Source organism: Berghia stephanieae, chromosome 13 (assembly GCF_034508935.2).
Source record: "Berghia stephanieae isolate SIO BIC M18660-M18661 chromosome 13, UCSD_Bste_1.3, whole genome shotgun sequence".
Classification (NCBI taxonomy): domain Eukaryota; kingdom Metazoa; phylum Mollusca; class Gastropoda; order Nudibranchia; family Aeolidiidae; genus Berghia; species Berghia stephanieae.
The window spans coordinates 22,272,176-22,287,195 of NC_088372.1; the positions used below are offsets into that span (position 1 = coordinate 22,272,176).

At 37.1% G+C, this 15,020-nt stretch overlaps 1 protein-coding gene across 3 annotated transcripts in view; it reads right to left on the bottom strand.

Annotated features, from left to right (window-relative positions):
* The window catches only part of LOC144959008 (uncharacterized), a 112,195-nt gene extending 98,270 nt beyond the window's left edge, over positions 1 to 13,925 (bottom strand). Inside the window, exons 1-3 of one of the 3 annotated variants that reach the window (XM_078891336.1) lie at positions 4,912 to 4,940; positions 4,545 to 4,626; positions 2,408 to 2,691 (exon numbers count right to left, since the gene is read on the bottom strand). In XM_078891336.1, coding sequence (XP_078747462.1) covers positions 2,408 to 2,691; positions 4,545 to 4,619 — 359 coding nt within the window. In that variant the 5' untranslated portion in view covers positions 4,620 to 4,626; positions 4,912 to 4,940. Of the gene's footprint in view, positions 1 to 2,407; positions 2,860 to 4,544; positions 4,627 to 4,911; positions 4,956 to 13,734 lie in introns of those variants that run through there. The other 2 variants (XM_078891334.1, XM_078891335.1) reach the window with 2 other exon arrangements.
* Between the last annotated feature and the right edge of the window lie 1,095 nt (positions 13,926 to 15,020).

The following is a 15,020-nucleotide window of genomic DNA, read 5'->3' on the forward strand; positions in this document are numbered from 1 at the left end:
GTTTGTTTGATTTTCCATGGACATGGGGTCAGTCTTGACCATTTTGAACTGGAACAGGCAGACCATGACCGATACTAAATTGGCACCGTGGAGTGCATACATACTACACACTACACAATATACACTACAAACACACATAACATTCCACGAGAGAAGATCATGTTGTAATCAATGACTAGAGGCATTACAGACTTAAATTATAACACAATATCTACCAAACGTGCTCACAGCAATTTACAAGGGGTCCATGACCAACGGCAACACGTAACATGAAGAAAGAGACATGAGGCTTAGGCGATATTACTTTCTTTTTTTTTTTTTGGACAGAGACAACGCTGTTAACTGCCAGGTACTCATTTTACACCTGAGTACGATGAAAGAATGTGAGTGAGTAAAGAGCCTATTCCAAGGACTCAACTATGCACCGAGCGAGGTACGAACCCATGACCTTCCAATCAGAAAGCGAGTGTCATACCACAAGACCACATAGACGCACATGTAAGAGCATAATTTGAGGGCACCAACTTAGCTAATAACCTGGGGGGGGGGGTCCCCTAAAATTCCGTCACTATACAAGGCGACAATTGGGTCGTGACAACACTCGCTTCACAATCAAAGGGGCTGAGATCAATCCCGGGTGCAGTAGAGATTTTATATTCTGACCCCACTGTCCACACAGCATTGACTGGATAGCAGAGTCAGTTGGATTTGGGGAATTTACTTTACAATAGACTAACGTCATATCCAATGGGTAGCAAGCATGTGTTATTTTCCGTTTCATGTGACAGAAGCCGGGATAAACTCCGGCCCTGTGGGCCTAATGGCTCTGAAGGACTACAAGCTGACGACTACCAAAAGAAAGTTAACAGTCAGTTGAATTCAATAATTAAACCAATGGGATAACCTTTTGTTTCATTAAGCACTATTATTGACGAGAGCGTACTTTTCACTTTCTTCTGATGCCAGTGTAATATTAATGTGTATAGATAGAACGAAGATAACGTCACTCAAGCCTTTGTTATTGTATTTTGCCATCCGCGTTTGTGAGTGATTCTCACTAAACTGTATCAACCACACTATAAAAGTTCATGGTTACACAGTTTTATGTGTTGTCCGTTATACTTCCAGATGGCAATGTTATGAGCTTTTTAGCCAAGCGCATACTATCTATATCTAGCTCCGTGTGTCATCATTTTTGTTACCATAAGTAATAATTTATCTTTTTATCATTTTATATCTACAACTCTACTCAAAACCTGATAAAAAGTAGACTCTCTCTCTCTCTCTCTCTCTCTCTCTCTCTCTCTCTCTCTCTCTCTCTCTCTCTCTCTCTCTTCTCTCTCTCTCTCTTCTTCTCTCTCTCTCTCTCTCTTTCTTTCTTCTTTTCTTCCTTTCTCCCTCTCTCTCTCTTTCTCTCTTCTCCTCTCTCTCTCTCTCTCTCTTCTCTCTCTTTCTCTTCTCTCTCTCTCTCTCTTCTCTTCTTCTTCTCTCTCTCTCTCTCTCTCTCTTCATCTCTCTGCTCGCTCTCCTCTGCTGCTATATACTGTGCGTGTCTCGTGCCATCCGTTTTTTCTCTAACTGTTAAAGCTTTAAGTCTGTTCACAGTTTGTGTTGTCCGTATACTCGATGCTGTGTGATCTGCAGCGCATTCTATCATACATTTTTATAACAACTACACTGACTAGCTAGTGCTCATCTTAACTATCTATATGTTGTCTATAATCAATCATTCTATCTAATCTACATATCTGTCTATCTATTTATTCATCTATCTATCATATCATCTATGTGTCTTTATAATCATCTATCTATTACTGTTATCTATCTATATTATCTATCTATCTTATATGTTCTTAATATCATTCTACTATTACTGTTTATCTATCTATTTATTCATCTAACTATCTATCATCTATGTGTCTTTTAATTAAATTCTATCTTTATATCTATTACTATTTAACTATCTATCATCATGCATCTATTTATTCATCTATTATCTATCTATCATCTATGTGTCTTTTAATCATTAATCTATTTACGTTTATCTATCTATTATCAACTTCTACTTGTATTAATCATCTATCTAATGTTTCTATTCATTCATCTAACTATCATCATCTATGTGTCTTATTAATCTACATATATCTATCTATTTTCAGCCCTGTTTATCATCATCTATTACTATCTATCTAATCTATCATATCATCTTGTCTATTAGTTATCATCAATTCATCTATTCTTCTAGCTATTATCATCTATCATTACTCTATACTCATCTACTCCACACAATCTCGACCTACATCGACCTCCCACTCTCACACACCGTCCCCACCCCCCCCCCCAACCCCCACTCTACCGTTTCCCTCACTCCTCCACCCCATCTACCCACTTTCTTACATTACATTACCTCATATTAAACAGAGTCCGCTTCGATCTAGGCCCATCCGATGGTAAATTGGTAGCATCCATAGTTGATTGCAAGATTGATAGACACAACAACAACAAATTACACAATTTATAATTTACTTGATAATCGGTACGAGAAAAAAAAAACAAAACACACACACACACAAGCACACACACAAACCGGGAGAGAATTATCAAAATCCGATTTCGTGTTTGGTGAAAAGTTATCTTTTTATGTTCAAACAACTTTTTCTCTGAACTGGTTCCGTGCGAATTATTCCTTAACTGTGAGAATGAAAGTCATGAAGTAAATTTATCAGTCACCTTTTGGAGATGATGATATTGCTTTTTAAAATGAATTAGATATGTGTCGATGCTATTTTCCACGTATAAAACATTGCAACAAACGAGGAAACTGTCACTGTTTTTGTTTGTTTGTTTTTTTTAATCTACCTGTTATTGAAATTCTAATTACACGAAATTTGAGAAGGGAGATATAGAGGAGAGAGAAATATAGAGAAAAAGAAAGTGAAAAGAGGAAAGAGTGAGAGAGAGAGAGGAGAGACAGAGTGAGAGAGAGAGAGAGAGAGAGAGAGACAGAGTGAGAGAGAGAGACAGACGGAGAGACAGAGAGAGAGAGAGAGACAGAGAGAGACAGAGAGAGACAGAGAGAGACAGAGAGACAGACGGAGAGACAGAGTGAGAGAGAGAGAGAGACAGAGAGAGACAGAGAGAGACAGAGAGAGACAGAGAGACAGAGAGACAGAGAGAGAGAGGGGGGGGTAACAGAAGTTGATACTTTGTCCACACACCTATTTTTTAAGAAGTTATTTCTGCTCTCGTTATGATTCTAGGATTTCAAGGGGTTTTGTTTTGTTTTGTTCTGGTTTTGTCGTCTCCCTTTGTTGTTGTTTGCCTTTTGTGCTTACTTGTTGGGGGCGGGGTGGTTTGGTTTGGGTTTTTTTTTTTAATGAATCTTTTTTGTTTATTTGATTTTTAGTGTGTGTGTGTTTTGTTTTGTTTTTGTTTTTGTTTTTTATTTTTTTTTTTCTTGTTTCTGTTTTTAAGGGGGGGAGTTGTTTTGTTTTTTTTTTTGGGGGGGGGGGGTTTTGTTGTTTTTTTTGTTTGTTTTTTTTTTGGGGGGGGGGGGTTGTTTGTTATTGTCGTTGTTGTTTTGGTTTTCGTTGGATTTTTTGTTGTTCCTATTAATTGATATTATATAGCATTCATTATTAAACCAAAGGAAACGTGAAAACCGAGATCCTTTCCAAGTTTTCTGAATAGGATTCAGTAGTCGTAACGTCACTTCCTTCCTTATGACGCATGGTAACTTAGTAACACTGGCTCTAAACTATCGGAACAATGGCGGACGCCCGTATGAAATATTTTTCCGGCGAGCATAAAAGCGTTTCCAGAGGAAAACAAACCCATAAATTTGATCATGTTTTGACTTTTACACATTCTGATCACAAGGCATGCGAAAAGGGAACGAAACGTTCTAGCTAGCATGAAGAATAAAAAGTTATGATTTTCTTTGTTATGAACCAAGATGGCCGCCGTTGCCGGGCGCGTGACATCAGACTACTGAATCGTATTAACTTGTAAGTTAATACTGATGTCTTTCTAGGACATATGTTATAGTGTTTACGGCTTGTTTCAAGATTACGGACATTTACATTGATCGACAGTTTGAAGGACACATATTCTGACCAATTTATTTTTAAAATCTGTTATTTTTGTTTTTCTCTAACAGAACACGGTAATGTACTTGTACCACGCCTAACAAATAAAATATTATTTCTATTTACGTTTGACAAAAATTATCACTTTACCACTCCGCTATGGAAAAACCGCCCACAATCTGTCTGAATTAAAATTTATTAAACGAACATTCATTACTACTTTTAATAACACATCGACAATACTCTTCAACAGTCGTGACGTCACTTCCTTCCTAATGACGCATGGTAACTTAGTAACACTGGCTCTAAACTATCGGAACAATGGCGGACGCCGTATGAAATATTTCTCCGGCGAGCATAAAAGCATATCCAGAGGGGAAAAAAAACCACATAAATTTAATCATGTTTTGACTTTTACAACACATCCTGATCACAAGGCATATGAAAAGTTCTAGCCAGCATGAAGAATAAAAAGTAATGATTTTCTTTGTTTAGAACCAAGATGGCCGCCGTTGCCGGGCGGCGTAACATCAGACTACTGAATCCAATAATAGAACATCTAACCCAGTTAACTGCCGTACTATGGAAAGACCCGTATTTAAATATTTGGCCAGAAAACTCGTCCTTCCAGTATCGAGCGATTGAAATGACCCTCATCTCGGTAAAAACTCTCAAACCCTGGGACTTCGCCAAGTCTTCAAGACACAAGTTTGAGAGTTTTTACCAAGGTGAGAGGGGGGGGGGGTCATTTAAATCGATCGATATTTAAATGACGAGTTTTTTGGCCAAATTTTTAAACACGATTTTTTCCCCCGAGTAGTACCCGACATTTAAATGGTTTGAGAGACATTCAGGACTACTTTCAATAACGCATCGCCAATAATACATCATTTATATGTCATAGTCTCTGTCACGGTCCCTGTCAAATTGCTTAAGTCGTTTAATGATGTGTGACAAATCGCTTCAGGACGGTATTATGCTGGAGTCATTTAGATACTGAGATATTGATAAAATAGAATGATAATAATGTCTATAGATAGTTCGAAGATGACGTCATTCATGTCTTTGTTATTGTTTTCTGCCATCCGCGTTTGTGAGATATTCTCACTAAACTGTATTAACCAGACTATAAAATTTCATGGTTACACAGAGTTTTGTGTGTTGGTCCGTTATACTTCCGGATGGCAATGTTATGAGCTTCTTAGCCAAGCGGATACATCTATAGATAGTATGCAGATGACGTCACTCAGGCCTTTGTTATTGTTTTTGCCATCCGCGTTTGTGAGTTGTTCTCACTAAACTGTATTAACCAGACTATAAACATTCATGGTTACACAGAGTTTGTGTGTTGGTCCGTTATACTTCCGGATGGCAATGTTGTGAACTCCTTGGCCAAGCGCATTCTATCTATAACGGACCAACACACAAAACTATGTGTAACCATGAACTTTTATAGTCTGGATAATACCGTTTAGTGAGTATTACTCATAAACGCGGATGGCAAAAAAACAATAACAAAGACCTGAGTCACGTCATCTTCGAACTATCTATTGACTACCAGCATATAGATAGAATGCGCTTGGCCAAGGAGTTCACAACATTGCCATCCGGAAGTATAACGGACCAACACACAAACTCTGTGTTACCATGAACTTTTATAGTCTGGTTAATACAGTTCAGTGAGAACAACTCACAAACGCGGATGGCAAAAACAATAACAAAGGCCTGAGTGACGTCATCTGCATACTATCTATATATATATATATATATATATATATATATATATATATATATATATATTATATATATATATATATATATATATATATATATATATATATATATATATATATATATATATATATATATTATATAGTATGCGCTTGGCTGAGAAGCTCATAACATTGCCATTCGGAAGTATAGATAGAATGCGCTTGGCCAAGGAGTTCACAACATTGCCATCCGGAAGTTTAACGGACTAACACACAAACTCTGTGTAACCATGAACTTTTATAGTCTGGATAATACAGTTTAGTGAGAACAACTCACAAACGCGGATGGCAAAAACAATAACAAAGGCCTGAGTGACGTCATCTGCATACTATCTATAACGGACCAGCACACAAAACTGTGTGTATCCATGAACGTTTATAGTCTGGTTAATACAGTTCAGTGAACATTACTCATAAACACGGATGGCAAAAAACAATAACAAAGACCTGAGTGACGTCATCTTCGAACTATCTTGGCGAGAATATAGATAGTATGCGCTTGGGCAAGAAGCTCACAACATTGCCATCTTGAAGTATGACGGTTGAATTATTGAATACAACTCACGATTTGTTTTCTTTTGTGGCGAAAGACTGGCATTTTGACGTCATTTTTTGGTCAGTGTCAGGCTATAAGTTTACGATATCTACGGTATCAGGCCTCAAGTTTATGAAGGTCACGCCGTACAAAACTATGTGTAAGTTTGGTTCATACAGTTTAGTGAAAATTACTCACACACATGGATGGCAAAGAACAATAACAAAGACCTGGGTTCGAGCCTCGTTCGGCGCATAGTTGAGTCCTTAGAAAAGACTCTTTACTCGCATTCTCTAACCGTACTCAGGTGTAAAATGCGTACCTGACCGTTAACAGTGTTGTCTTTGTCGGAAAAAAAATTATAATATCGTCTAACAGGCGTTATGTCTCGTTCTACGTGTTAAGTGTTGCTGTTGGCCAGGGAGGCTTTGTAAAGCGCTTTGAGCATGTTTAGTGGATACCGTGCTATATAAAAGCTCAGTTTAGTTGGGGTTATTTTTTAGATATTATATAACATTTGTTCGTTAGAAAACCTTATAATGAAAGCGAAGAGTCGGAGCGTGGTCTTCGTAAAGTTATGGCCTGACACTGACCAAAAAATGACGTCAAAATGTCAGTCTTTTGCCACAAAAGAAAACAAATCGTAAGTTGTATTCAATTGTTCAACCAATGAAATAACTTGTTTCCATGAGCACTACTAACGATAACTCACTAGGCGGTGCAAAAACCAAATAATGACGTCAAACTGCCAGTCCTTTTGGATTTCAGTGTCAGGCTATAGATAGAATGCGCTTGGCCAAGGAGTTCACAACATTGCCATCCGGAAGTATAACGGACCAACACACAAACTCTGTGTAACCATGAACTTTTATAGTCTGGTTAATACAGTTTAGTGAGAACAACTCACAAACACGGATGGCAAAAACAATAACAAAGGCCTGAGTGACCTCATCTGCATACTATCTATAGATAGAGTTCGAAGATGACGTCACTCATGTCTTTGTTATTGTTTTTTTGCCATCCATGTTTATGAGTAATTCTCACTAAACTGTATTAACCAGATGTTCAAGGTTACACATAGTTCCTCTGTGTTGGTCCGTTATATTTCCGGATGGCAATGTTGTGAGTTTCTTAGCCAAGCGCATACACTGTCAATAATATAAATATAACGATGGCTACGGTCTGAGACAGTGATGCAGAAATTCGTGATCTGAATGAACATCATGCTTTAGATATGGTTGAGAGGTTGTCATGTGTACCTACTGTATAGATAGTACGCGCTTGGCTTAGAAACTCACAACATTGCCATCCGGAAGTATAACGGACCAACACACAAAACTATGTGTTACCTTCAACGTTTATAGTCTGGTTAATACAGTTTAGTGAGAATTAATCACAAACATGGATGGCATAAAACAATAACAAAAACCTGAATGACGTCATCTTCATTCTATCTATAGATAGTTCGAAGATGACGTCACTCAGGTCTTTGTTACTGTTTTTTGCCATCCGCGTTTATGAGTAATGCTCACTGAACTGTATTAACCTGACAATAAACGTTCATCGATACACACAGTTTTGTGTGTTGGTCCGTTATACTTCCCGATGGCAATGTTATGAGCCAAGCGCATACTATCTATAGAATGTGGACTGTTAAGTACGATTGACATCAATTATTCATGCTATGCGATGTTAAAAAAATACTCAAAACATTCGCCAGCCGGATATAACTAACGTTCCAACACACATAAAAACAATGTGAACCTAACCTTAAACGTTTAAAGTCGTTTATTGTGCGGCTATGTGGTCTAGTGGTAAGACACTCCCTTTCGGATCGGAAGGTCCTGGGTTCGAGCCTCGCGCTCGGCGCATAGTTGAGTCCTTGGAAAAGGCTCTTTACTCACATTCTCTCACCGTACGCAGGTGTAAAATGAGTACCTGACCGTTAACAGCGTTGTCTTGGTCTGAAAAATTGTAATATCGCTAACAGGCGTAATGTCCCGTCCTACATGTTAAATGTTGCTGTTGACCAGGGACCCCTTGTAAAGTGCTTTGAGCACGTTTAGTGGATATTGCCCTATATAAAAGCTCAATTAAAATTTTTTTAAAAATAAAATCTCTAAAGTCTGATTAATAGATAGAATCAAATTGACGTCACTCAGTTCTTTGTTGTTGTTTTTAGCCAGCCATGTTTATGATTTTTGTGCGGCTATAATGTGGTCGTGTGGTGTGACACTTGCTTTCGGATCGGACCGTGGCCTTCGTAAAGTTATGGCCTGATACTGACGTCAAATGACGTCAAAATGCCAGTCTTTTGCTACAAAAGAAAACAAATCGTGAGTTGAATTCAATAGTTCAACCAATGAAATAACTTGTTTCCATGAGCTCTACTAACGACAACTCACTAATGACGTCAAACTGCCAGTCCTTTTGGATTTCAGTATCAGGCAATAACATAACGATGGCTACGATCGGACTCGCTCGACGCATAGTTGAGAGATTGGAAGGGTGTGTCTTTTTTACGAAACCTGCCGAAACCCGACGAATGGATTTAGATGTCTATAATATATTACTGTACCTCATACTATAAGTTGGAATCAATGTAATAATATTGTTGACATGGAATTATACACTATAAGGAAATACAAGCTATTGGTTTTCATATGACAATAAATGAGTAAACATACATGGAAGCTGAGATTATCACCCATGTCGTATAGAGTTGAAATTGGATTCAGTAGTCTGATGTCACGCCACCCGGCAACGGCGGCCATCTTGGTTCTAAACAAAGAAAATCAGTACTTTTTATTCTTCATGCTGGCTAGAACTTTTCATATGTCTTGTGATCAGAATGTGTAAAAGTCAAAACATGATCAAATTTATGGGGTTTTTTCCTCTGGATACGCTTTTAAGCTCGCCGGGGAAATATTTCATACGTCCGCCATTGTTCCGATAGTTTAGAGCCAGCGTTACTAAGTTACCACGCGTGAAGAGTATTGAATAATGATTAAGACAACGTGAGTATATCACATGTGGGATTTGTACCATCCTTTCTCAAGAAAGAATATTCATATGTGATGGAATATGACGAGAATTAAACATTTTATTGCTATGAAGATGGAATTTAATGTGAAAAGATAATTTTTTCTTTGAACTTTTGATAATTGATATTTTACTGTCGATGTTGTAATACCTTAAAAAGTATAATCGATATATATATATATATATATATATATATATATATATATATATATATATATATATATATATATATATATATATATATATATATATAGCTGTTGTAATCAACTTTGGTGTTGAGTAATTTGAAGTTAAACTTTTTTTAAAATATTTAACTAGTATAAGTATTGTCATCTTGATAAACTATTTCTTACATTTTATTATCCAATTTTAATTAGATGTTACGTATACATTTCATCTCTTACTGATTTTTTTTTAATTGAAATTGTTTTAAAGTCAATTTAAATTCTAAGATAGGGGCGTATGTAAAAGCGTTAGCTTATATCAAGTGGCTCTAATGAGTTCACAATGTTTGTATATCAGTTAAACTTGGTCATTATATTGAGTACTAGAAAATTACTTTCTTTGATTGGTGTTACTTGGTATTTGGGGATATAAGCATTAAATTATAGTTGGTATTTATTATTTAGGAGAACAGTATTATTTGGGCCTACGATAAATTTGGGCGTACCGTATTTGTTATTTGGGCGTACCGTATTTGTTATTTGGCGTACGACCTTTGACCTTTGGTAAAGGAATTGTGGTAGTTTACAATAGGATATAAAACAGAGTGTTTCTCATTCTAGTCTACCTTTTGACTCTGCATTCTACTTCAGTATGAGCTGCACGTTTTTGGTTTAAACCCTATGTGCTCACCATCATTTATTTGCTTTTACTGACTTAGAAACATTTCACGTAGCTATATTGAAAATGGTTACTTAGGCAAAATGGCTTTACGTCTGGATTGCTTTTACGGAATTTATGAAACTGATTGAATTATGACCATGCTATTTGATTTGGATTTGGAATTTATGAAACTGATTGAATTATGACCATGCTATTTGATTTGGATTTGGAATTTATGAAACTGATTGAATTATGACCATGCTATTTGATTTGGATTTGGAATTTATGAAACTGATTGAATTATGACCATGCTATTTGATTTGGATTTCGAATTTCTGATGCTGATTGAATTATGACCATGCTATTTGATTTGGATTTGGAATTTATCACAACAATAAACTGTAAGAAATGAAACTGGGAATCTGGATTTTTATTTGAATGTCTTGATGTTGTACATTCAATTATCATCATCGGCCATTGAACTATTTAGTCACTATTAACATCTACAACACAATGCAAAGGATTACCATTACCATCTATCAAAAACCACTATAGATAGTATGCGCTTGGCTAAGAAGCTCATAACATTGCCATCCGGAAGTATAACGGACCAACACATAAAACTGTGTGTATCCATGAACGTTTATAGTCAGGTTAATACATTTCAGTGAGAATTACTCATAAACGCGGATGTCAAAAAACAAAAACAAAGACCTGAGTGACGTCATCTTCGAACTATCTATACTATCATTAGCCATTGCATAATATGTGTGCAACTACGCCACAGTCACCATGAACGTGTTTAACCTGGATAAAACAGTTTAGTGAGAATTACCGCGGCCTTCGTAAAGTTATGGCCTGATACTGACCAAAAAATGACGTCAAAATGCCAGTCTTTTGCCACAAGAGAAAACAAATCGTGAGTTGAATTCAATAGTTCAACCAATGAAATAACTTGTTTCCATGAGCTCTACTAACAACTCACTGGGCGGTGCAAAAACCAAATAATGTCGTCAAATTGCCAGTCCTTTTGGATTTCAGTATCAGGCTATAACATAACGATGGCTACGGAATTACTCAGTGGCATTTGTATAGCGCCTTACCCCGATTTCAACAGATTCTTTGTAGTTAACAAATATAAATATATGAATACATTGAAAAATAAAAAGATATAAATAATTTCAATTACTTACATAGCAATACACATTACATTATGACCAACCTGATAGGAACACAGAAATACGTCATTTACACAATAGAAATCATGAGACCAAAAAAAATTTTTTTTATCGCGACATCCACTAAACGTGCTCAAAGCGCTTTACAAGGGGTCTCTGATTTTTTTTAAAGCAACAGGTAACATGTAGAACGAAACATGACGTATGTTAGGCGATATTATATTTTTTTTCCGACAAAGACAACGCTATTAACGGCCAAGTACTTATTTTACACCTGAGTACGGTGAGAGAATGTGAGTAAAGAGCCTTTTTCAAGGACTTAATTTTGCTCGAACCCAGGACTTTCCAGTCCGAAAGAGAGTGTCATACCACGAGACCAAATAGCCGCACAAAAGAGTGATATTTCAATTTGGATTTGGGAGCTGTTCATGAGTCAGTACTTCTAATATTTTGGAGGAGGAGAGCTTCCGCCAAAGATGAAGTGCCAGAAATTAAAATGATTGCTCACGAAAAATTGGCTTCAACAGTTGTGACGTCACTCCTCTCATAATGACGCATAGTAACTTAGTAACTAGTACTAAACAACAATGGCGGACCTCCTTATGAAATACTTCTCCAACGAGCACAAAAGTGTATCCAGAGGAGAAAAACATTATAAATCTGATCATGTTTTGACCTTTATACATTCTGATCACATGACATGTGAAAAAGTTCTAGCCAGCAAAAAGAATAAAAAGCACCGATTTTCTTTGATTAGAACCAAGCTGCTTGTTGCTGGGCGGACGTGACATCAGATTATTGAATCCTATTATGTTTTAGGTTTAGAGAAGACTGTTTTATCGCTATTAGATAGATGTTAGATTTCTACTCTGAAAACAGAGCATATGAATATTGAGCTTTTATATAGTGCAATATCCAGTAAACGTGCTCAAAGCGCTTTACAGGGGGTCCCTGACAAACAGCAACACGTAACATGTAGAGCGAGGCATGACGCCTGCTAGGCGATATAACAATCCTTTTGGACAGAGACAACAACGTTGTTAACGGCCAGGTACTCATTTTACACATGAGGACGGTGAGAGAATGTGAGTAAAGAGCCTTCTCCAAGGAGTCAACTATACGCCGAGCGAGGCTCGAACCCAGGACCTTCCGATCCGTAAGCGAGTGTCATACCACAAGACCGCATAGCAATACAGCACAATCAAACTTTTTTTTTCTTCTATTATCTCCCTTTTATACAGGTTACGATTGATCATCAGTCAAATGGTTCAAGGATACAGGATGTTGTCTATACCTGGCTTAAATAAACTATGAATAAAATCATTATTGGCTTTTGTGTTTTGATTCACATTAAATAAATAAAGAATAAAATAAAATTCCCTTTATTCATCACATTCGAGAAATTTGTCTCTATGGTCTATTCCAAGGGAAGACTGGAATAACCCAGGCGTCAGTCGCAGGGCAGCGCCGCAAATTCTGCTAGGGCGAGGTGACTTGCTCAAGGGTACGAAGCAAAGACCACACAGCTGAGCCACGCTGCCCCAGTATACTGGTTTAAGGGGCGGTCTGGGTCTAATTATTAGGAAAATGCTTTAAAAAATTGACTTTGAGATTTTGATTGAAAACTATATTTTATTATCTTAGAAAAATTATTATTGAAGTCCAACTTCTTAAAATAGACCATAAAGGCACGAAAAACACAGTAGAAAAGGGTACGGGTATCTAGTAAGAAAAATGTGAAAAACCGAATGCGCTTGGCTAAGAAGCTCATAACATTGTCATCCGTAAGTATAACGGACCAACACACAAAACTCTGTGTAACCATGAACGTTTATAGTCAGGTTAATACAGTTCAGTGAGCATAACTCATAAACGCGGATGGCAAAAAACAATAACAAGGACCTGTGTGACGTCATCTTCGAACTATCTATAGATAGTATGCAGATGACGTCACTCAGGCCTTTGTTATGGTTTTTGCCATCAGCGTTTGTGAGTTGTTCTCACTAAACTGTATTAACCAGACTAGAAAAGTTCATGGTTACCCAAAGTTTGTGTGTTGGTCCGTTATACTTCCGGATGGCAATGTTGTGAACTCCTTGGCCAAGCGCATTCTATCTATACTTATTTAGCAGACTATAAACGTTCATTCAATGTTACACATAGTTTTGTATGTTGGTGCGTTATATCCGGCTGACGAATGTTATAAATATTTTGGCTAAGCGCATAGCATCAATCAAAACGCCCCCTTTAAAAGATACAATAGTAATAGAGTAATACATATTCTCAGTACTCACACGAGATGAGGCAATGGTGTGTGTTATCCCGAGATGAGGCAATGATGTGTGTTATCCCGAGATGAGGCAATGTTGTGTGTTATCCTTTGTATAATATTTACAATCAATGTGTGCTTATTTTGTAACACAAAACTTTTTAAAGTCTTTAGATTATATCTCATTGTTTACCTTTGATGATTAGTAAAATAACCACCCCAGAACACACATACACACATTCATATACATACACATTATATACACACACGCTCACATACACATATACACAAACACACCCAATATGATTGCGAAACCGATGGCCAGATTGTCATGGACTTGTAAAACATCTATTTATTAATTTTGGCCAGAAAATGTTTACTGCTTATAATGTGGGAAGATTAAGATGACTTGATGACTATAACTATCTTTAAAACATGCCAGGCATCCGATTCAGTCAGTCTCACAGTTTGTGAGCATATTATTTATCACAATATTTCGACATCTAAAAGAGAAATGACGCTATAAATATAATGAAGTTGACTTCACCGTCGCCATCGTTAACTCATAGCCTGACACTGACCAAAAAATGACTTCAAAATGCCAATCTTTTGCCACAAAAGAAAACAAATCTAAAGTTGTATTCAATAGTTCAACCAATGGGGCCACTTGTTTCCATGAGCTCTACTAACGACAACTCACTGGCGGTGCAAAAACCAAATAATGACGTCAAAATGCCAGTCTTTTTGGGTTTCAGTGTCAGGCTATAGATAGTTCGAAGATGACGTCACTCAGGCCTTTGTTATTGTTTTTGCCATCCGCGTTTGTGAGTTGTTCTCACTAAACTGTATATACCAGACTATAAAAGTTCATGGTTACACAGAGTTTGTGTGTTGGTCCGTTATACTTCCGGATGGCAATGTTGTGAACTCCTTGGCCAAGCGCATTCTATCTATAGGTCGCTCCCATTCGGGGCTTCGTCTTACCGTGGCCTTCGTAAAGTTATGGCCTGATACTGACCAAAAAATGACGTCAAAATGCCAGTCTTTGGCCACAAAAGAAAACTAATCGTGAGTTGTATTCAATAGTTCAACCAATGAAATAACTTGTTTTCATGAGCTCTACTAACGACAACTCACTAAGCGGTGCAAATGACGTCAAACTGCCAGTCCTTTTGGATTTCAGTATCAGGCTATAGCATAATGATGGCTACGATCTTAATCTATTATTTCTAGGTGTGATAAAAATTATCTGGCCAAATATGAATTAAAGACTATTTTTACTTCAGCATGCTAGTTGGCTTTTATTATCAG